The sequence below is a fragment of the Ailuropoda melanoleuca genome, chromosome 2 (genome assembly GCF_002007445.2).
Source record: "Ailuropoda melanoleuca isolate Jingjing chromosome 2, ASM200744v2, whole genome shotgun sequence".
NCBI lineage: Eukaryota > Metazoa > Chordata > Mammalia > Carnivora > Ursidae > Ailuropoda > Ailuropoda melanoleuca.
The window spans coordinates 55,345,883-55,368,923 of record NC_048219.1 but is presented as its reverse complement, the minus strand read 5'-3'; the positions used below and the strand labels follow the sequence as shown (position 1 = coordinate 55,368,923).

The following is a 23,041-nucleotide window of genomic DNA, read 5'->3' as shown; positions in this document are numbered from 1 at the left end:
AAGGCCCTGCTCTCTGGAAGGGCCTCCTGCCTGTTTGCTCTGCAAATAATGGCGGCAGCGCCCTTCAGGCGGCTTGTTAATGTTGCCCCGAATTGCAAAGAATTTTCCTGGATGTTGGGAAGGTTGATGGCTTTACTTCCTCTTCTCTGAGAGCATGTCTTTCTCCCATTCATTTCCTCCCGATTCCTCAAGTGTGAGATAAAGTAAAAAAAATCAAAAACAAAAAAAACCTGGCTTTTATTTGTCTATTTGTTAGTGAGAAAACGCTATCACCCTGGAGAAAGGGAACAATTCAAATAAAGGGCATGGTGTGTTTCCTTTACTCTATTTACACTCACCTGTGAGACTGATTTCTTCGTGGAATCGAGCAGGTGGTGGAAGGCACTACACCTGGAGCCTTTACTTTTCCGCAACTCCCAGTTAATAAGATTAATTAACGTAGTTAATATTTGTTGTTCTGACAGTTTAAAATGGAAAATGGGGAAATTCCTTATGTGCTAGGTACTAAGTGTTTTACATAGATTATCTTATTCCTCTTATTAACGTTCTTGTTCTTTAGTTTAGAAAGTGGCTTAGAGAGGTTAAATCATTTGTTCAAGGTCACACTGCTGGTAATTGCTGCGGATCGGCAGAGCCAGGTTTCAAACCCAGGCTGTGTGGTTCCAGAGCTGTTACACCAGGCTCTGCTCCTTCCCAAATTCAACTGGGCTCTCAAGGGGCAGCATCCTGAATTCATTTAAATAATACTAATATAGTTAACATTTCCTTCCAAGAGCTTTGGAAAACACTGGAGGAAGAAACAACAACAAAAATCAAGCAATATTAGAAATAAACGAGTCAAGTGCAAGGAGAAGAGAGGCCAGTTGACAAGGAAGAGGCATGCAATGGGGTTAGGGCCAGCGGGAATCTTGATCTCTCATCATCCGCGGCCTAAGTCAGGAAGTTGTGATGATGCATCAAAAGGGATTCAGCTGCCAGCGATGAGGCATTGTCATTGTTTGGCTGGTGTGTGGCTTCTGAAAGTCTTTTGTAAAGAGAAGTGTCACAAAGGGTGGGAAGAATGATACTAAGGGATGGGCTTTTAAAGTGAGTAATTGGAAAGAAATACATTCCTTTCAATGTCTAGGTGCTGGCAAGATGGATAAGAAATCATTTGAATCCCTTTATGGTGCTGTCTATATAGGTCTGGTCACATAAGGTTATAACTGGTCTGGATGGAGCATGAGTCTAATAAGGTCACAGCCAGATAGTCATAGAGGCTACCTGTTTGTAATAGAGGATATCATTTCCACTTGACCATGATCAGCCAGCCACCTGCAGGACACTGGTGACAAAGGAATCTGAGCAAGAGAGTATGTGCAAATCCGTGACCATCCTTACACAAAGGCTTGTATTTATCTTGCCAGTGTTCAATGGTGGGATCTTTTATGGTACATAAGCGAATAGTTACTGAGTACCTAGTATGTGTTGGGTTCCCATCATGGAAATAACTATAGTTATTATTAATTTAGAAGTGAAATCCTGGCAGCTTTTTTTTTTCTTTTTGAAATGTCTTTCACATTCATCTTTTCCTGTTTCACTGGTTACTGTCTTAGGTCAGGACCTCTAATCTCCCATCAGGATTATTGTCAGAGCCTCCTAAAATGGAAGAGAATAGAAATAAATTGTTTTAGGGCGGAGGGGACATAATTTAGTCTAAATCAGTTCGGGCTCAGACCTTACCAGAGACTAATGTCCCTTAAATCATTGCCTTTATCATGATGTTTATCTATCTTCTCAAGAATTCTCAGGTTTTGTCCCTTGAGTTTAACTCATAGCTTGGCTTTGAGGTCCCACCTTGCATTGTGGCCCTACCGTACATGTCCAGTCTCATTTTTTCTCAAGTTCCTGACGTACATCCTCTCCTTTAGTCGAGCCTAACTCCTTGTGGTTCTCTCTCAGGTCTGCCTCTGAGACTTCGCTCAGGCTATTGCTTTCTCCTAGAATATCTTTCTTTGCATTCCCATTGTCTAAATTTCACCTGCCCTTGAAGAGTCCTTGATGTCTACCTCTTCAATGAAAACTTCATGACTGCTCCAGTCTTCATTAATTACCCCTCTCTGAACCAATAGTGAAATTATCATGCATCCCACAATTTAGTGCTTAATTATAGAATTTCAGGCTTGAAAAGGACTTTAAGATCATCCAGTTCTACCTCTCAATGTGGGACTCCCCTCTACCGCAGCCTTCCCAACGAGCTTTTGTCTTATCACTCAAACACATATCTGCCAGATCTTGCCATCTATACATTCATTCATTCAACTCATATATCCCGAGCACCCAGTATTCCAGGCAGGGCACAAGGGACTGGGAATTTGACAGTGAACAGGATGCAAAAATCTACTTTCCATCATGAAGATAATGTCATATAGTGAGAAATACTAAAATGAAATAAATAAAAGGGTGTTGCATTAGAGAGTGCCTGGAGATGTTAACTTAGGGTGATCAGAAGAGACATTTTAGAAGAAATTAGTTTAATGCCGATGGCCTTACTGATCAGAAGAGGCTAGCCATGTGCATATCTGAGAGAAAAGTTTTTCAGACAGCAGGAACAGCAAGTGCATGCCTTGGGAAGTGGGAGTGAGTTTGGAGAGTTTGAGGCGTAGGAAGGATGGCAATAGGTGAAGTGCAGTGAGTGGGTGGGGGAAAGGAGGGAGAGTGGCTGGAGAGTGAGCCTGGGTTATGTCCTGTGGAGCTCATAGGTCATAACAAGAGGTTTGGACAACACAGCTAATATTTAATTTGAGCTATATGTGGCTCACTCTATTTTCTATTCTTTTACGCTGGCTCTGCCTCGAGATGTTATATACAACAAATGTAGGCCAATCTCCACAGAATAGTCTCTTATATATTTCAAGATATCCACCCTGTCCCCAGTGAGCCCTTTTAGGAATAGGCATTTCCATTTCTTTCCACTGTTCCTTCTACCGTCTCAGGAACCATACTCTTCTGGACAATTTCTTGTTCTCATCCTCCAATCTGTGTTCCTCATAACCGTCTAGGTCACCAACACAGGATAGAGTATGTCTATTTCCTTACTCTTTCTGATTTGTTCTAGTCATACATCTCAAGATTCTATTAGCTTTTTCTTTTTCTTTCTTCAGCCATTCACACTGTCTAGTCATGTTGACTTTTTGCCTAAACCCCTGGATCATTTTCAATATAATTTGCTGCTAAACTGTACTTCCCTTTAACCTACACCTCTGAGATGGCCTCTGTGCAGGGTTTTTATATTCAAGGGCAGAGTCTTACATTTATCCTTACTATATTTAGTATTCCTTGATTTAACCCATTAACCCAGCCTTTCAAGTTCCCTTGGGATGCAATTTCATCGTCTGCTGGATCTGCTGTTGCACTAACCTGCTTGTCATATACTAATTTAATAGATATGTTTTCTGAATACTCACTGAAGTCATTTAAAATGTTTATAGAATAGGGCTAAGGCCAGACTTAAGTGTAAGATTTATAAGGGCAGAGACTGTCTGTTTTATTCATTGTTGTTCCTTTTACTCATCACAGAGTCCAGAACAGAGTATGTTTGATGGATTAAACTGGAAAAAGTGCTTGGGTGTGACCCCAAGAGCCTCCTTTCAAAGTGACACAAATCCACTCTTTGAGTAATGCATAAATTCACTCGAATGTACTCACATTCACCCAATGTTATTGTCTTGACTGTAAGGATATCAAGAGCAGCATTCGTTTGTTGCTGCCTAAGGATTCTATACTATACCTCTTACAACCTTATGATCCACGGGTCTTACAACTCTTATTAAAAAAGGCAAACGAGGTAGTCAGAGATGCCTGACTCCTAGAGAACCTAGTTGTTCATGCTCACACCTGCAGATTGTCTCGTTGATTGTTTGGTTAAGTGCTTAAAAATCTGGCCCTTTTAAGAGCCACGCAGAAACATCCTGGGGATTACATTTAAGAATACGCCTACCATTCGATTTTATAAACGAAAGTGACATTCGCCTGTCTTCTGTGTTTACTTAATGATCTTTGGTCTTTCAGTAGTTTTCACGGTCATTTGTTGAGCCTGGAAACTTGAATTCACGGTGGGGAGCTGCGTGCTCTCTGAGGATTGCTTTGCAGAGGCCTTGATTTAGTCCTCCCTGACCACTTTTTTCTGCCTTTTTAATTTAAATACGATTCATCTTTACTGAAAAGTCAGAAGTAAAAAAGACAAAGGTTGCTTTGTTTTTTGGGGTGTTTTTTTTTTGACACGCACAAACTCCTATTAATTCCAATGTAATCTTGATTGAATATAAGTACAAAATATTTTTTGTTAACCTTAACATTTTTTGCAGCAAGTTTCATATTACAGTTTCACATAATTCTATACACAGGTTGGTGCCATTCTTCTATTCTTCTTTGTTCAATGGGCTTTTTCTCCCATGCTTTGTATGCACCTAAGTTATGGAAGAGCCTGTGAGAAAGCAGGCTGTGTAATTACATTGCTTTCTCCCTTTCCTCTTCATGGAGAAATCACATAGTCAGAATTTCTTTTTGATCTTAAACTCTTGAGCTGCATTCTCTTTAAGAAGCTTCTGCCATGGAATCATACTGTTTTCTATACCTCGACCTCATACTTTCTAACTTGAACTACATTCAACTTTTCTTTTTCTGATAATCATCCAGAGACACTTTCCTCCTGGGGCTCCATTTCTTTCACTTCACCAGTGAACTCCTCCTTGCTTGCAAGTCTTAGGCTCAAAGTTGAAATTCCTCTGGTCATTTCATCGACTCTTTGGAAAATGAAATAGTGTATTTAGCTACAAATTGATCAAAAATTGTTTTAGCTGAATGAGACACTTAGTAAATGTCCAAATATATGAAGCTATCTCGTTACTCCTTCTTATTCTTTCCCCACCAAATCCTTCCTATTTATTCCCTTGAAAGTACATTTACCATACCATACTACAGTCTCCAGTGTACTTCCTTAATGACCCATATTCTGTGTTAGTATGTAAAACATCTGAGATTGTGGGACTGTGGGAATTGTGCATGACCCATCTCTTAGTTACTATTTTCTTTTTTCATTTTATTTATTTTTTTAAAAGATTTTATTTGTAAGTAATCTCTACACCCCAAGTGGGGCTTAAACTTACAACTCTGAGATCAAGAGTCTCATGTTGACCCACGGAGCCAGCCAGGTGCCCCCCTCAGTTATTATTTTAATTGAAATTATTTGACCCTGCCCTCCCATTGTCATTCTTCTTTCTACATGACTTAAATGAGAATTGTTTGCCTGCAAGAAATAGGTACCTCCTCAAACCAACTGAAACTAAAAATGGGATACTTAAGGAAAGAATATAGCAGTATGTCATAGAATATGTGACTAGGGAGAACAGCTGGGCTCCACAAGGAACTCATCTGACAACTAGACATTTGGGATTGGTATTTCTCTGTGCTCCTTTGAACTCAGGGTGCATTTGCACCATTCTCTAGCTTCTGCAGCTCACCATTCTCTGTGTCAGCAAGCACAAGGCAGGCAATGATGATCTTGTCTCCAGTGGACATAACCCTTCAGATCAAGTGCTCAAGCACCAAGACTCCGTTGTGGTACCCCTACCTCAAACTCTCTTCTGAATTGTATTGCCTTGGAATGCAATATGGCTCATTTTCTTTTGTGTCACATGCATTTGGAGCTGGAGAGGAAAGTGTCACGTGATATAGACTGGGGAAAATAGCTTTTCTAAGAAGCTCACACCTAAGAAGGGTGTGAGGGCACAGCTGAAATGATTTGGAATTTCTGTGTTAGAATTGCCATCTTCAATCCTAATTATTGCCATAGGTTTATTTCTGTTTTTAATTTCCTTCCTCGGCAATTACACAAAGTAGTTTCCAGCCAAATACAATCTTATACTTCTTCGTAAAGTACACTTCCATCTTAGACATGAGTCTTTAATTCCAGTATTTTAAACCATGGTTTAGAACTTAAACTTCATTCATTGATATCTCCCATATCCTTCTCTTCCTCCCAAAGGGAATCAATGTAAACATCCCCTATAATCTCAAAAGTTTCAGTTTCCTTCCAGTGATGTTATTATCCTAAAGATACACCCCAGTGTCCCTATAGGAATCAGCATGACGGGTAATGGATTTGGGCAGATGCTTGAGAAAGATAACAATACTAGTTTCTTTGGTCTGCTATGGCTACTCCTAAGCCTCATCACAGGGATGAACAACACCAAGGTATATTCCTTCCTCCCAAGGTCAGTATTTGATTTCCTTGAACTACCGGGGCTGTTCAATCCTTTCCAGCATTTTTCCTTCCTCAAGGAGGTAGGTCTAAGATCTGCCCTTCTCCCCTTCACTGGGAAGCACATCCTTAATGTGCATTGCTAGTAGGCCAGCATCTTCTTTTCCTTCTCTCTGTCATAGTCTTATACTCTTTATCCTATGGATTCTGATTTTTTTTAAAGATTTTATTTATTTGACAGAGATAGAGACAGCCAGCGAGAGAGGGAACACAAGCAGGGGGAGTGGGAGAGGAAGAAGCAGGCTCCCAGCAGAGCAGGGAGCCCGATGCAGGGCTAGATCCCAGGACCCTGGGATCACACCCTGAGCCGGAGGCAGACGCTTAACGACTGAGCCACCCAGGTGCCCCTATGGTTCTGATTTTGATTCTACTCTCTCTCAGATTCTTCTGTTGAGCTTGAGATAAAGCCATTTTTCTAGAAGGTCTGGATTTACCTTTTGGGGGAAACCTCACACCTATTGTATGTATTTTCAGTCCAATAAAATTTCTTCTTCAATTGACCTTTGCTTTCTCTTTTTCCTTTTCATTCATTCCTATTGGATCAAGTTCCGACCCTCTTCACCTTTAAAGTCGGAATCTTGTACTTTTTAGTTTTCTTTTAATCCTATTTTATTGGAATTATTTATACTCAGATGCTCTCTGTGAGGATAAATCATATTTTTCAAACCTTTTCATACATTCAAGCATGCAAGTAAGCTAGTATTCAACATCCCTTTAGCTTATCTTTGCTTCTGACAGGAAGACAAAGTTAACTTTTTCTCTGCTTTTCATTGAACAGGTGCCATTCTGTCCCATGAGTTTTGATTGGCGTTAAGATATCATATATATATATATTATCCTATATTGCATCCTTTTCTTTTGTTGTCTCTTGGAATAGAAGTAAAGAGCATTGCCTTAGAGGTTTAATGACCTCTATAATATTGGGGAAGTTACTGAAGCTTTGTAGGTTTCAGTTTCTTTGTCAGTAAAAAAATGGAGATATAATAATTTCCACTGCATAGCATCATTATGAAGATCAAATTAGAAAATATGGGCAGACTGTTCACTACATAGTAAATGCTCAATTAGTGCTGGCTTTGGTTATTGTTGTGATTACTTGTTAGATTGTAATTTTCTTGAAATTGGGACCCATATTTCAAATTTTATTAGGCAACTCGTACTTAATGCAAATGTATAACTGTTTATTTATATCATAGTTATATTTACTTGTTTTACTTCTCTCTCTTAATCTGACTTAAAAATTTTTTTGAAAAATATTACTCATTTCTAAGCTTTCTTTTTTCTCTTCTAACTTAGTAGGCGGATTCATATTCAAATTCTACCATTATTTTTATTTTTATTTTTTTATTTTTATTTTTTTTAAAGATTTTATTTATTTATTTGACAGAGAGAGAGAGACAGCCAGAGAGAGAGGGAACACAAGCAGGGGGAGTAGGAGAGGAAGAAGCAGGCTCATAGCGGAGGAGCCTGATGTGGGGCTCGATCCCATAACGCCGGGATCATGCCGAGCCGAAGGCAGACGCTTAACCGCTGTGCCACCCAGGCGCCGCTCTACCATTATTTTTAAGTGTCAACTCTGTTAGGCTCTGTGCTAGGTGCTTAAACATATCTAGACATTATTTTCATTTCATAGATGGAAAACCAAAGCTCAGAGAGTTCAAGTGACTGGCCTAAGATTGTAAGATTAGTAAGGGGCAGCTGCAAGGATAACAAGACTTAACCATAAACCAGTGAAAAGAACTCCAAGAAGAATATGACTAAATGGTATGAGATACAGAGCGAGATTTTTTTTCCTTCAACAGGGGATGAGGAGAAGAGTCAGGAAAATCTTTGTGAAGGAGATGAAATTAATCTAGGAGATATTCAGTCCATTTATGAACAATTGAGAATATTTTTTTCTTCCACTCCACCCATTCTCACTTTAGTTTTGTATAATAATTTATATTTATGACATATAAATGCAAAGATAAATTGCCACTATGTGGAGGATAAAATGGTAAACATGGTAGAAAGCATTTTATTTGATCATATGTGGACTATAACTGCATTCACAGGCTTTTAATATATGAAGAATGGATCTGATGGAAGAAGACCCATCGTCAGCATTGAAAATGATAGTACATATGTCCTTTCACCAAGTTTAGTTACAGTGCTCATAATACAAAACCAGTCCTTGAAATGCATGGTAAATATGTTGATTCTGGGTACAAATGAATCCTCCACTTCTGAAAGCTTGGTATGGGCTGCGATTTAGGTCTCCAATACAGGTCCAGCTATTTTTGGCCCTCTTTTGGGAAACACACCATTTGGCATGATCCTGGTAAGAACTGAAATAAGACCGTCCAGATAGCTTAATTGCTTTGACATTGTAGACATGGTAAGGAAGGGAGCAGTTTGAAGGAAGCTCTTGTCTCTTTCGCTGCCAGGTTTCTGTTAGCAAGTGCGTCTTCAAATGTTGAGCCATCCAGGCTGCAAAGATGTCTAGAGTTTACAGGGAGAAAGATAGTGAGGTTAGTATTTACACTTAGATAAGTCCCTGAAAATATCCTCAGCAATGGAAATCATCATTCACCCCTGATACGTGGATGTCATACGCACAATAATAACAACATAATTGAGATAGTGGACGGGAGAACATTTTGTAAGTGCTAAAGTGATATGCAAATAAAAGTTATTATCATTAGTACTAAGATGACATTGGTGTTTAAAAAATGTCTTCTGTTCTACACCAACAAGAGAGCAATATATGTTTTTGTCCTGAAAAGATCTTTGGAAAGAATGAAACTAGAGAAGTAGCCAGGGGCTGGCTCCTAGGGATCTTTGCAAATCATGCCAAAATGTTTGGATTTTCCTGAAATCAATGGGGCAAAATTTTTTTTTTTTTTTAGAGAGAGAGAAAGAGAGAGAGTGAGCAGAGGGGAGGCAGAGAGAGAGAGAGAGGGAGAGAGAGAATCTTAAGCAGATTCCCCACTGAGTGCAAAGCCCAATGCAGGGCTCGCTAGATCCCACGACCCTGAGATCATGACCTGGGCTGAAATCAAGTCAGACCCAACCTTCTGAGCCATCAGGTGCCCCTCAATGGGGGAGTTTTTAAAGAACTGCTAATGGAAAATTAACGGAAACTGATTTATGATCATAAATATCAATCGAGAGGCAATGTGGAGGATGAACTGAGAAAGGTACATTAGATTGGAGATAGGGAAAACATCAGATTATCGCAATAACTGTGACAATAAGCACAGGTGTGGACTGTGTAAATGGCAGAAAGTTAGAACTGATTGAATTTGATGACTTGATAGAGGGGTAAAGAAAAAGGAGGGATCTAGAGTCTCCAGTTGACTATGCAGAATACAGAAAAAGAGTAGATTTGTGGGGGATAATGATGAGTTTGGCCTGTTGAATTTGTTGTGGCTGTGCCACCTCTAAGTAGAAATGTCCTGGTCACTGTTGAATACAGTTGTTAGTCCAGAGGTCTGGGATGTAGATCTAGTCTTGGGAACCACCTGAAGGCTTGCTGGAATTGCTAGAGTGAGTATGTAGCATGAGATAAGGAAGAGTAGAGGAGCATGTGGCAACTCAGTCACCTAAGGAGCAGGCAGAGGAAGGGGACCTGGCAGAAGACACTTACGAGGAGTGGGAAGAAGACCAAGAGACTGTACACTCCCAAAAATCAGGGAGGGGGAGTGTTTCAGGAAGGAAAGGGTTTTAATAGTGCCAAATTCTGCAGAGGCTATTTTGGTCCTGCTAATTTTTGGATCTCTATCTGGTGCCTCACTCAGGGCTTGGCAGGTGGTAGGCATTCAGTAAGTTTTATCTAATATAAAAAGAAGCAAGCAAGCAAGCAAGCAAGGAGGGAAGACAGTGAGGTCAACTAAGAGAGTCACTGGTGACTGGGGAGAGATCGGAGTGTCTACAGACAGAGGCTCAAGACCGCGGTGAAGGAGCGCTGAGCAAGTGAAGGCTCTGAAGAGTCTTTCAGAAAGAAATTTGGAGGAGAAGGAAAAAACACAGAGATATAGGAGATCTAGAACTGAGGGAGGGTTTTTAGGAACGTTTGTGTGTTAAGGGGACAGAGCTTATAGAGTGGGTCTGTTGAAGTACAAGAAGGAGAACAGATCAAGTGGATGAATCAAGGTATTCTGAGGTTCCAAGGCACAAGGGGTGAACTGCTTCTGTTGGGATGAGGGAAAACTTGTGAAAAGGATTGGAAACAGATAAGACTGTTGAGAGTTGGGGTGTGCGTGTGTGTGTGTTTTAGCTATTTTTAAAAATTGAGGTATAGCTGGCACACAATGTTACATTAGTTTCAGGTATAAAACATAGTGATTCAACAACTGTACCTTATGCTATGCTGACCACAGTGGAGCTACCATCTGTCACCAGACAGCGCCATTATAATGCCATTGACTATATTCCCTAGGCTGCTCCTTTCATTCCTGTGACTTATTCATTCCATACCTGGAAGCGTGCCTCCCACTCCCCTTCACCCATTTTGCCCATCCTTCTACCCACTTCCCTCTGGGAATCATCAGTTTGTTCTATGTATTTATGGGTCCATTTCTGCTTTTTTGGGGGAGGGTTGTTCATTTGTTTTGTTTTTAAAATTCCACATATAAGAGAAATCATTGTCTTCCTCTGACTTATTTCACTTAGCATGATACCCTCTAGCTCCATCCATTTTGCCACAAATGGTAAGATCTTATTCTTTTTATAGCTGGGTAATATTCCATTGTGTATATATAACACATCTTCTTTATTCACTCATCTATTGATGAACACTTGAGTTACTTCCATAACTTAGTTACTGTAAATAACGCTGCAATAAACATAGGATTGCATATATCTTTCTGAATTAGTGTTTTCGTTTTCGTTGGGTAAATACCCCATAGTGGAATTATAAGATCATGTGATATTTCTATCTTTAATTTTTTGAGGAAGCTTCATACTGTTTTGAGTGGAGTTTGTCCTTGAAGTGTTTTCTCCTTGGTGATCTCTGTTCTGTCTATGAAGGAAAAATCCAGCCTGGGAATGAGGCGCCAGGGTAATGTAAAGGACTTTAGAGTAAAGAAGGCTTAAAAGAACTGCTTAGGGAATGGAAAAAGAAGGGAACAGCTGTGGTCCTGTGCCCAAAGAGGCTGGAGTTTTCACTGGTCCCTGGCTGGCTGATTGTGAGATACTTTGGCGGTTGAACTGATCCAACTTCTCTTTTCCCTTTCCTTCCTTTTCCCTCCCTTTCTTCTACTTCCCTACCCCTGCATGATGAGAATATTTCCTCTATACAATCCAAAGTGAGTCCAACAGCACAGTTACATAGGGTTGCATCATCATCTTTCATACCATCAAGGAAAGAATCAGACTTTGCAAAATGGAGGAATTTTTGGCCCCGGGCTGACTGAAGTGCGGTGAGGTGCCGGCCAGGGATCTTGGATGAGCTGGACCCGGTGCACAGCTGGGGCATGTGAACGAGCTCCTGGTGGAAGATGGCTGGGATGGAACAGCTATAAATGTTTGGATTATAGACCAAGAGCTGAGAATCTGAATCAAGAAACAGAAAGAAAAGTTGAGAATTAAGACACAGATGGACAATGCTTTTTGATATTATAGATCTTGTTGTGAATTAAAAAATAAAACAAAAAAAAAACCCCACAAAAACAAGAGTATTCCCTTCTTTAAGCCAATAGCTTTCAAATTACTCTTGGTTAAAAGAGTTGACACCTATTGAGTACTTCCTACTTTCCAGGCATTGTTCTATGGCTTTTACATGGGTGTACTAATTCAATCCTAACAACAACCATATTATTAAGTAAGTTCTTTTATCATTATCTTCATTTTACAGATGAATTAATGGAGGATTTATGTCGCATGCACAGGGTTATAAAGCTTGTAACTGATGGAGTTCATATTCAAACCTAGGCAGTCTGGCATTGGAGGCTGTATGTTTCTTTCACACTTATGAACATACAGCAAAGTAGAGAACTCCCATGTACTGAACACCCAGCTTAAAGAATGATCAGCTCATCAGCATGTACACCTAATCTCTATGCTATTCATCTCTGTAATCATTACTGGAACTCAGTTAAACTAGGGCTTAATGTGGGTGAGAGCCTCAGTAATCCTTGCCATAGGTGTAAATTTGATGAAAAATATGTTCTAAAGTGCCCTATACTTAGAGGTAAATCACTCTTTACTACAATTTAGCAGCCTCCTTGGTAAAAAGAGTTTGGTAAAACAGCGTTCCTACTTCTCCTTCTCCCCCACCATAGTTTTCCAAATCCAAGTATTTTTGGCCACTTGAGTTTGGGACCTTAAAGGAAGATCATGTGGCTTGGAGCTGTCAAGCTGGTGGCCTGCAGGCAACATGTAATCTGCACAATTATTTTTAAAAATAAGATTAAGACCATACTCTCTTTCTGACTCTCTCTCATCCTCCCATCCCTAGATTCCTAATTCCTCTTGAAAACTATGGAGATCTGTAACCATTAGGTCTGTTTTCCTGCACAGCCATATGGCAGAGCTGAGGCTTTTGAGGGGAGAATCAATACCCCAGTTCCTTATTGTCCCTACTGCCCACACTTCGTTACTTGTCTGTTTCACCCACTTTTGTTACCTGCCTGGCCACTGCAGACATTTGAAAATACTACCCCTGATCAATTTCAAAGACTTCATTGGTGGATCAGGAAACAAAAGTCTAGGAAGTGAACCTGCTCAAGGCCTCACCAAGGCAATGCCAATATTAGAATCTAATAGAATCTAGGTATCAGAGTGTTAACGAATAGAGAAATAGATGAAGTAATACATTTATGAATACACTTCTGAATCCTTTCTTTAACATTGCTCTCTCTTTTTTAACACACTCTAGTGTTACCTATTGCTCCATACTGGTTGTACTTAAAAGTTATGCAGATGCCAGTTTGTCCATGTCTTCTTCCTGTGGGCGGGTAATCATAGCCTTCTTCAGGAGCTGGAGGAAACCGGGGAACAGAATGAATCAGCCAGAACCCCTGGACTCTGTTCCACAGCAGTAAGCCTGCCCAAAATACAGTTCATACAGATACATTAGAAAAACAAATCTCCATCCAACAATAGCGTTCAAAGCTGCAGCACTGAAGCCCATTTATATTTCAGGCCAATGTTTTATTCCGTGAATAATCACAAAGATTATGCTTGTTTTTCAAAGATTTCAAAACCAATTCGGGCACACATCACATTGCCCCACTACTGATCATAAGCCACCAAAAAGAGAGCCAGGGCAGCCGTCCTGTGAAGAGTTAAGAGGAATTTCATGTTATAACCTAAGGAGAATTTGTTTTGGCAGAATGCAAATTTGCTAAATTGGAATTTGACCTTGTTAAACTATATAGTCACCTGGCAAACTTCAGATAATGAGTCTCTTTACTGCTAAGTAGCTAAGCTATTTTCAAAAGCTGGCTAAAAAAGAGTTGAAAGAGACAAATAACCAATGGAGAAATGTACCTGTGGTAATTTGTTGTAAGAAACCGATGCTCGTTTATGTGTAGAAGACTAGTCAATTCCACAAGCCCGGCAACGAGAGGCAAAGAGAATTAAAAGAGAAGCCATGCCAAAACAGCCCAGTTAATTGTGTTTAGTGAAGATTTCTAGAGCAAAATAGCATGAAAACCGGAAAGGAAGGAAACAGAAAGATTTTCATCATCTTGTGACATGGCAAAATGAATCCTATCCAACAGGCATCTGTGACTATCTCTGTGTTTATAAATAAATTGGGATAGTTTTGGTATGCTGACTAGACTTTCCAGTTTGCATATGACCATGCAAATATGAAGCTATTCATGTTTGTCTTATTGTTAGAGTGGGAACCAAATGCCTGCCAGTTATTTCTTTTGCAAAGAACACACTTTAAGAAAGAACACTCTTGGTCTTTCAGTGGATATAGAATCATTCCCTGTGTCCACGTGGAAAATGTCCAAAGTCCTGTCGCCTATCAGAGCTGGATGACCTTCAGGGGCTCTCTTCTGCCCAGATGAGTGTGCTGTTTGCCTGAAATCCTAACCCCCTAGTACTAATGCCACACGATGTCAAGCACCTGTTGACAAAGAGAACTCCCCTCTGGACATGGGGTCCCATTCCCTTTCCAGTCTTTTTTCCAAACCCTTTCAGCAACTAACAGGGTGGAGTGAGAATGGTAGTTGAGGGTTGTTGGAGGAGAGGTTGGAGAACGTGGTGTGTTATAAAAATTGCCGCATTCCATGCTAATGGGACCATCAGGAGGGCAACTTGGCTAAATCAAAAGCTTTCAATGCTCATGACATTTGACAGCCATTACAAATTATATTCTTAATCAGAGGTTGCAAAGTGGCAGCCTACTGGCCAAATCTAGCCTGCAGATACATATTATTATGCTCTCAGAGTATTTTTGAAATTTTGAGTTTATTGCCAACATTTAAACACTGGGGAAATTTTCCACAAATACTAAGTTTCAACATCTGAAAAACTGCGTCCCTAAAAGGCAATCTGAGTACTCTCTGACAAACTATGCACCCCCCAGTTGTTCAGTGACCTTCTGGCTCAGCCCACCTGGCTTGCTGACATCGTTTGCTTGCCCCTGAAGGCATTTGAGTTTGGGACCTTCTGAAAAATACTTGTTGCCATGGGAAATTATTCATGATGTATTAAGTTGAAAAGTGGTTGAAAATAGTCATTACAATACTTTTATAAAAATGTTTTAAAATACATACAAAGAAAAAGTAAGTAGAAAGTATTAATGTGATTATCTAAAGGGTCTTAGGATTACAGATTTTTTTGTTGGCTGGCATTTTGAATTTTTAAGTAATATATAATGGGGTAGCCTGGTGATGGGTATTAAGGAGGGCACATGTTGTAATACGCACTGGGTGTTATAGACAAATAATGAATCATGGAACACTACATCAAAAACTAATGACGTACTGTATGGTGACTAACATAACATAATAAAAATAATATATATACATATATATAGCTTATAAATAGAAAAATAAAATGTCCTATAAAAATTATGGTAATATATGTAACAAAATTACCATAATATAAAAAAATCTATTTAAAAATACTTTTCAAAAGTGTTTATTTCAAAAGGAACTGTACACTAAAGAAGAGTGAATTTTATTCTGTGTAAATTATACCCCAATGAACATGACTGAAATGTGTGCAGACACACACATACACACACACACACACACAGACTGGCTGGTATTCCCAGTAGTCAGTACTTGGATTTCTGCTATAAAGCATGTATTTTTAAATGTTAAGAAATAAAATGGAATTTGTGAAAGGAGAGTTCCAAGTCAAGTGATATAATTATAACCTATGATATAGAAATCATAATTTTGATAACTCAAAATAAACCATTGAAAAGAAAAGCTATCTTTTTTAGTGTGCAACCTAAGTATATTCAAGATAGAACGTTTTAGAGGATCTTGATTTCCGGTAGGAAAGAGAAACCAACAGCTTTCGTCATACCTTTAGTGTGTCCATACTTTCTGCTGTAATTCGCAGATGTAGGGGCCCCATCATTGTACAGCAGATAGGCTGTGTTGTTATTCTGCACGAACACGTTAGGATTATAATGGTGTAAATCTCACACTCGTAAATGCTCACAACATTCCTACCCCGCCTGCAATACAGAGCTTTCATTAAAACACATGAGAAGGCATCCATTCTCCTAATAGGCAGCTTCCCCATCGTTATGGATTTTGTGACACGCAAGACAGGGAACAGGAAGTCCCATTCTCAACCATGCATGGCTTCGTCTTATGGGACCTGGACCCTCTGCGTCATGATGTGCGTGCGAGGGCAATATTCCTATTTTTCTTGGTTGTTTTGGACCCGCGTTTCTCATTTGGCAACCTGTGTATAATAAAGGAGTACTTAAATATTTGTTCAGGAAATGAAGTAGGAACAACCAGCCAAGGATTACACCTGGGTTTTTTCCACTGATATTAGAGGCACGGTGCGGAACTGGTGGTCAGGGTCTGGGCTCCTCCGCTTACGTTGTGCTTCACCGCTTGGTCATAGTTTTGTGTTCAATCAGGATTCCTCACTCCGCTCCCACTCCTTCCCTGGAGGGGAAGATTTTCCTTCAATCCATTTCTCAGTGTCACTTCACCTTTCTTGCCTGATATTTTCCTGCTTAGAAAAAGTGGTGAAATTGAATGTGTGATATTGGATTTCCTCTGGTAAGGCAAAATATGAGTAAATTTTCTAAACAGTTGGCCAAATCTCTGAGTAAAAACGAAGCTATTATTTTGGCGGTATCTCTTATGTCATGTTTTGGAAACGTCCTTATATTTGTTCTGTGCGGTTCCATTTCATTTGTGTCACAATGCAGTGATTCTTATTGAAGCCAATAACGTTGATATTAAAAAAAGTCTTGGGGACATAATTAAAAGCAAGAAAGGACAACACAGCTGCTTTAAAAAAAAGGCTCCTCCTTTTCTCTCAGAAAAAAAGTCAGTAAGTGAGTCCCTTACAATTGCTTCGTTATTTGACATAATCTAAAAACTTTTTTTGGAATTCACCATATAGTCTGTGAACATTCCTGGCTACTATATTTAGGAATATCCAGGAAATGAACCTGTCTTCTTACCCTCACTTTCCACAATTGACCATAGCTACTGTTGGTGTTCATAGCCTCTGCAGGAGAACTCTGACAGTTAGGGATTGAATGAGCTGGCGTTGAATGTGGTCATGAGGCCATTGTGTGCCTTTGGCGTGCAATGTGAAGGGGCTCTGGGAAGATTCCATGAGGAACTTATTCTTTTAATAGATGAAGTTTATTATTCTAACCAGGAGGGTAACAGCTAAAGTTAAATGCGATGTAGCCCTAAGTGAAGAGAGGCTCTCTGATAAAGGGGAAAGACCGTGGACGTACAAGTAGGTAAGCCTACACATGTGCCTCCGGACAGTTTCATTTCTTTAACACATAGGCTGGGTATTATTTTGGCTGCTGGAAGTTGGATAAGACTAGTACAATCTCTGCCCCTAGCGTAGCAGGGAATATAGACAGAAAAGTACAGGTAACTACAATATAGTTTGATAAGTGTTACTATGAATGTGTGTGGAAGGTTCTTATTGACAAAGGCAAAAGAAGGGGAACAATTCCAAATGTAACTGAGATATTGGCCTAGGTCATCTTGACAACTGAGATTTAAAACCAGTCGGTCTGATCTTGCATTCCGCTTTCCGTTAGAATTCCAGATCGAGAGGTGGGGGAGCTATGTCTCACCATCACTTCTGGCACAGAATTCCAGCTTCCAAAGAACACCCCATCTCCCTTGGTTGTCACCCACTATCGTTGCTCTTCTTCTTCTGGCTCTATGCCAATCAGACTTGGAAATCAGCCCCTTTACTGTCATTTTCTTTCCAGAATCCAGCACTCAAGACCTGTGTGTGAGCAGGTTTTACTGAGGGTACGAAACACTGAATGGTTTTACATCACCACACGGACTTGCTCCCAGTCTCCCTCTGTGTTTCTTATGCTTTCTTATTCCTAGCGCTCACCTACTCTGTTTTAGTTTGCAGAGCAGTTTAGCTCTCTTGCCCTCTTGGGCTCTGGGGCTAGTTTTGTGCCTCCAAAGATCATTAGTATACTCTGCCAAAGGAAGAACCAACTGCTCCAACTAAGGTAAATGACAGAGACTCTACCATGTTGCTCTTTCCTTTCTCTCCCCAGTGGGGAAGGGAAGAATGGAAGTGTTGATTTTCTCACTGATGGGTTATGCCCCCAGCCTCCATCTCCAACCTTGGAAAGAAGCAGGTATTTTTGACTTTACATAATAATCTAGTAATTTAAAACAGGGTTGCTGCTGGGATTAAATAAATTGAAAAAGCACCTAGAATAGCACTTGGTGCACCTTACAAATAAATTCTTACTTTGTCATTTGGCTCTGAAGGCTGGTCTTAATGGCAGGTGAATAAAGTGCATATTAGCACACACAAGGACAGCACTCTGCACATTTTGAGTAAATACTCACATATACATGTACTGTAGTGCTAGGGTCTGACACAGTATTGTGGGGATTAAATTTATTGACCCGTGGAAAGGCCCAGCACACTCTAAGTGCTGAATCATTTATACACATCGACTTCTCTTTGAGTGTTAGGAATGCATACATGTGTGTAACCGAATATTATTGTTTGATTTTACTTGTCACCCCTGGTTGGAAAGCTGTATCTTGTCACCGAACAGCAGATGGTGCCTGGAACATTGGGAGACTGCCCACAGTGAGCCAGCAGCCTACTTACCTGTGTCTCTTTGGCTGGTTAGCTCATTGCCTGATCAAGTCCAGATAGCAGTTTTAGTCTCCATTCGGGCGAGTTAGGTCTGGGCCTTGCACTAGAGCCCTAACTCTCAACCTACTATTTGGAAAATGATAAATTAAAAGGAAGACCACATGGAAACCTTTATGTGGGCCAGCACCACTCATCCCCACCATAGCACAAGCAATCCATCGCTCATGGCATATTGTCTGCAGGTCTAGATTGCATTGTAACAGGAGGGGCTCCTTTCTATTTCTGTCAGAGGGATAAGATAGCAAGTACTGAGTGAATTGGCAGAGTTTGGCAGCCAGAAGGCTTCCATATGTAATTAGTTCACACCTTACCCAGTGATACTATTGGATATAGTGCTGAATGTGCCAATAATTTGGCATTGCTGTAGAGTCTGATGACATATTCCTTAAGGTCCTAGATTGATTCAGATTCTTGCTGGCTTGCTTCAAGTTGCTAGGATTGGGGGTTTGGTAGGTTAGCTGTTAGAATCTTTGGGAAGCTTTAGATTCTGTTCGATGCATTTTGTGTGATTCAGATGAGTGAGTAACTATAGCTTACCTTGGAGGCAGATGCTTCATACAGCTGTTGTAACGTCCTTCCCAATACACTCTCGGTGCTATTCATGAGTTGCTTACTCCTCCTCCAGCTTCTGGTTGTAGAGTCTAGGTATAGGTACTCTAACCCAGTCTGCCTGCTTTCCTCGTCTTGCCTTTTAGGTAACTTATAAAAGGTAAACCTAACAAAGGAAATAATTACAAATTACTAACATTTATTGACTGCTCTCCTGGTGTTAAGCACCTAAACAAATTATTTTACTTGTGTTTCCTAAGTCCAAGGAAAGGGATTTGGTCCAGCTTTCTGCCTCTATTCTCACCCTTAGCTTTGCTCCTTCCCAGAGAGGGAATGTGAGTCTGACTGGACATGTCTGGAGACAGTAACAGCCTGGCGGGGAGGGTCCCGGTAGTGGAAGCCCATGTATGCATTGTACCCGTTGACTGTGGCTCTCTTCTGTCTCCACAGTCCATATGGCTGCACTGGGGAGAGGCCAAAGACCAGGGCTGGACGGCAAAGGCCTTGGATGTGTTTTTCTCTTCTGCCCCAAGTGTTTGGCATGCTCATCTCTTTGTAGCTGGCTGGCTGGGTCTGAGATTTGGGTCTGGCATGCAGAGTAGATGGTGTCTCCCTTGAGCCTGTGGCCTAGGCCACATTCTTCAGCTGTTTATCAGACCGCCCTGCAGTGAGGATTCAGGGCTAAGACCAGCCAATCAAGTAAGCATTTTGCCTTCTTTACTATTATCTCCTGTTTGTATATCTCCTTCGGGTACCTCACAGGGAGGGGAGGTGGTTGGATCATGCAGCCCAGGGCTTCTCGATGTGCTGTGCTCACATTTCAGGCCAGATCATGCTTTGCTGAGGGGGCTGTCCTGGGCATCGAAGGGTTAGATGATAGTAGTACTCCTCAGCTGTGCCAATCAAAAATGTTTCCAGACAATGGTGAAAGTCCTCAGAGGGCAAAGACACCCGGGGCTAGCCAAATACTCTCTAACAGCAAAAACCCCACAGTGAACTGTCAAATACTCACAATGAAGCAAACATTCTAATGCATTCACGATTCCCACATGCCAGGGTCTCACACTGCTCGTAAAAGCTTCACATTCTACGCTTGCTTCTATTTACATGAGCTCTTTCCTGCCCTGCGCATGCGTTCTTACTCTCAGGGCAGGGTCCTCACCCGTGGCAGGGAACGTGAGATTATTCTTCTGTGCTGGCCTGAGGTTCCTCTGCCCTTTGACAGTGAGTTGTAGCAGCTCAAGGCTGCCTCCCTGTCCGCTCGGCTCAGCGTTCTCTCTGACGAGTATGGCTAAGAAACATGTCCGCTCAGTTGTGGCAAAAACACATTCCATGTGTCAATCCCACCGTGGTGGCCCACCACCGAAAGCTGGAGCATTATCAGTGTCATGACGTGCCGACCTGCTGGATGAGAATTCGTGCTTTTAAACCTTTTTCTTGAGTAACTGTTTCAGTTATATTCTGAAGACTCCTGAATCTGTCTGTAGCCCACACTCTATGCTGAGGTCCAGAGAAGCCGAAATGCATACATGTCCCAGAGACCTCCAGCTCCTGTGTTTGAAACCAAGTTTATAATATTTTGCTCCAACTCTGCTCTTCTCTGCAGCTAGGGAACACATCTGAACGGTCAGAGACGCCAGCAATCCCGAACTCTTTCTTAACTCCTCCCTCTCTCCTATGACCCTCAGCCCATTTGTGAGCAAGTGTTCTCAGAGTGTTCCTTCCTCTCTAATTTGACTGCCATTTCTTTAACACGGGTCCACACGTCACGTCACCTGTAATGTGAGTCCTGTTAGTCTCTGTGACTCTAGACGGGTCTCCATGCAGCTCCCTTCACAGTACCGCCAGTGCGCTTTCTCAGATATGAGCCTCACCACATCACATCCCTGCTTGAAGGTCTTTAGTAGCTCCCTTTGAGGGTCGAATGTGGACTCCGCAGTCCAGCACAGGAAGCCCTTCATGACCTGGCTCTCACCTCCCACTGAGCTTCCCTCCTGCCATCTCCCCACGTTCTCCTAAAGCACCAGCAACACTGAACTGCTTCCGTGCCCTCTCTGTGGCTTTTTGCCTTTTTGCCCCTGTACCTCCTCACTGCTCCCTCATGGGCCTGAGATGCCCTTGCAGTTCCCTGGCTTTTCTAACCAGCTCAGCTCAAAACAGGGGTGCCTGGGTAGCACAGTAGGTTAAGCGTCTGCCTTCAGCTCAGGGTATGATCCCAGGGTCCTGGGATTGAGACCCACGTTGGGTTTCCTGCTCCATGGGGAGACTGCTTCTCCCTCTGCCTCCCCCCTCATGAGTAAATAGAGAAGATCTTTTTTAAAAAAGACAACTTAGCTCAAAACTACTTCCTCAGAGAAGTTTTCTGGGCTCTATGCTCCCCAATGTCCCCATCAATGCCCTCACCCCATAACTGATCTCCTGGAGGGCAAGAACCATGTTTCGTTCATATCTGTATTTTCAAAACTCAGCACAGGTCCTGGCATGAGCTCAGTTACTGTTTGCTGAGAGACTGAGTGAGCATATCTATGTTCTGTGGCCTGAAGTTCACACAAAGCTTGACGCCAAACAAACACCTTAATTAAAGAGTGAAAAGGTGATCAAAGCTTTACAAGAATCCATGACTCTAGTGTGACGCTGTGTTTAGTCTCGCTGACATTGTGAAGGAGGCCAGGGACCCAGCACCCAATCCAACAGCTGCCTTGTGCTGCCTAATAAGCAGGGTTAACCCAACAGTTCGATCAAGCCCTCTTTCTCATTCTCATAAGGGGAAGAGCAAGCTCGCACGTCAGGCAAAAAGTAATCTGCCTTCTCTCCTTTGTCAGTCTCTGAAAGGATGCTGGAAGGATTCTGTTAGGAAAGGCACAATGCAATGAAAGGAAACTGCCAACTGAGAGAGGCTGTCAGTTCTCCCCACCTCTGTGGCCACCAGCCTTGCCCCTCTGGGACCAGCGAATCAGGCTCACGAAGGGCTACTCAGCTCTTCCTCGGGGGGATGCTCCCCCACTCAGGAGCCTGCCCCTATTTGGCTATTTGGCTCATTTACACACTTTAATTTCCTCTCTTTTTAAAAGGGAGAGGCAGGGTGGAAGACTCCTTTGGAACTTTACAGTGAGCCACTTGGCCCCAGATCCTCTGGCTTTCTACCTGCAGGCATCAATCCTCACATTTCATTCACGTACCAATCCACGGCTTCGCCTTCTTCATTCCTGCACGATATTGTTGTTGCCTCCAGGACCACAAAGAGGCCAAAGAAGAGCAAAGCAAGGGCTGTTCTCAGAGGTCTTGCTGTCATTTTGTATCTGCCACCTTTATGCCATGCCGCAGCGGGAAACTGGCCCCCGAGACTGAGGACTCCGAGTCTCGGGTCTGTCTCAGGCTGCAAGGGTGCTGACGCTGGATTCCACTTACCTCTGCCATTCGCTGTCTGGGCATTTTCAGAATGGGGTAAACCTCATGCAATTGTGTGCTTCTGTCACAACATGCCAGCGTGACTCCGGATGCTTTTGTGCTGAATTGTTGACTGGCTTGCAAAGTCATCAAAAGTTCTGGAGAGAAAAAAAGTATATATAGTTAACTCTTTGGAGTGAACATCATGTGGTAGGAAGTTCGGTGGGCAGGGGAACCCCATGTTAATCAGTAGATGCTGAATTAAATATATTTCGTGTTTTCTCCCTCATGACGGTCCAGGAGTGCAAGCAAATGCTTGCCGTTCACACATTAAGCAGAAATGACAAAACCTTATGTCTTAGTAATAGAATCTATCACTTCTAATACTCTCATTCTTCGGTAAACATTTCCTAAAGTGTACTTCAAAGGGTTGCCTCAAAGTCGGAGCAAATCTAATTGTATTTTACCAAAGATGTTTACATATTGTCTCCACCT

The 23,041-nt window shown here is 41.6% G+C and overlaps 2 protein-coding genes across 13 annotated transcripts in view; one reads left to right on the top strand and one right to left on the bottom strand.

Moving 5' to 3' along the window:
• Nucleotides 1-23,041, top strand: part of LOC100470134 (uricase) — a 79,396-nt gene that overhangs the window by 24,156 nt on the left and 32,199 nt on the right. The gene's annotated exons all lie outside the window — the stretch shown is intronic.
• On the bottom strand, nucleotides 7,855-22,981 carry DNASE2B (deoxyribonuclease 2 beta). Of its 12 annotated transcripts, XM_019807605.2 has the most exons (7): nucleotides 22,568-22,981; nucleotides 20,322-20,563; nucleotides 19,148-19,325; nucleotides 15,779-15,860; nucleotides 13,167-13,328; nucleotides 11,639-11,836; nucleotides 7,858-8,782 (listed from the first exon to the last, which is right to left on the bottom strand). In XM_019807605.2, exons 3-7 carry the CDS (start codon nucleotides 19,211-19,213, stop codon nucleotides 8,442-8,444), a joined length of 849 nt encoding a protein of 282 aa, XP_019663164.1. In that variant the 5' UTR covers nucleotides 19,214-19,325; nucleotides 20,322-20,563; nucleotides 22,568-22,981; the 3' UTR covers nucleotides 7,858-8,441. The 12 variants fall into 12 exon arrangements, with proteins under 12 accessions (XP_019663162.1, XP_019663161.1, XP_019663164.1 ...); XM_019807603.2 differs by lacking the exons at nucleotides 20,322-20,563; nucleotides 22,568-22,981 and adding an exon at nucleotides 22,339-22,489 and having other exon boundaries at nucleotides 7,855-8,782; nucleotides 13,167-13,262; XM_019807602.2 differs by lacking the exons at nucleotides 20,322-20,563; nucleotides 22,568-22,981 and adding an exon at nucleotides 22,339-22,488 and having other exon boundaries at nucleotides 7,857-8,782.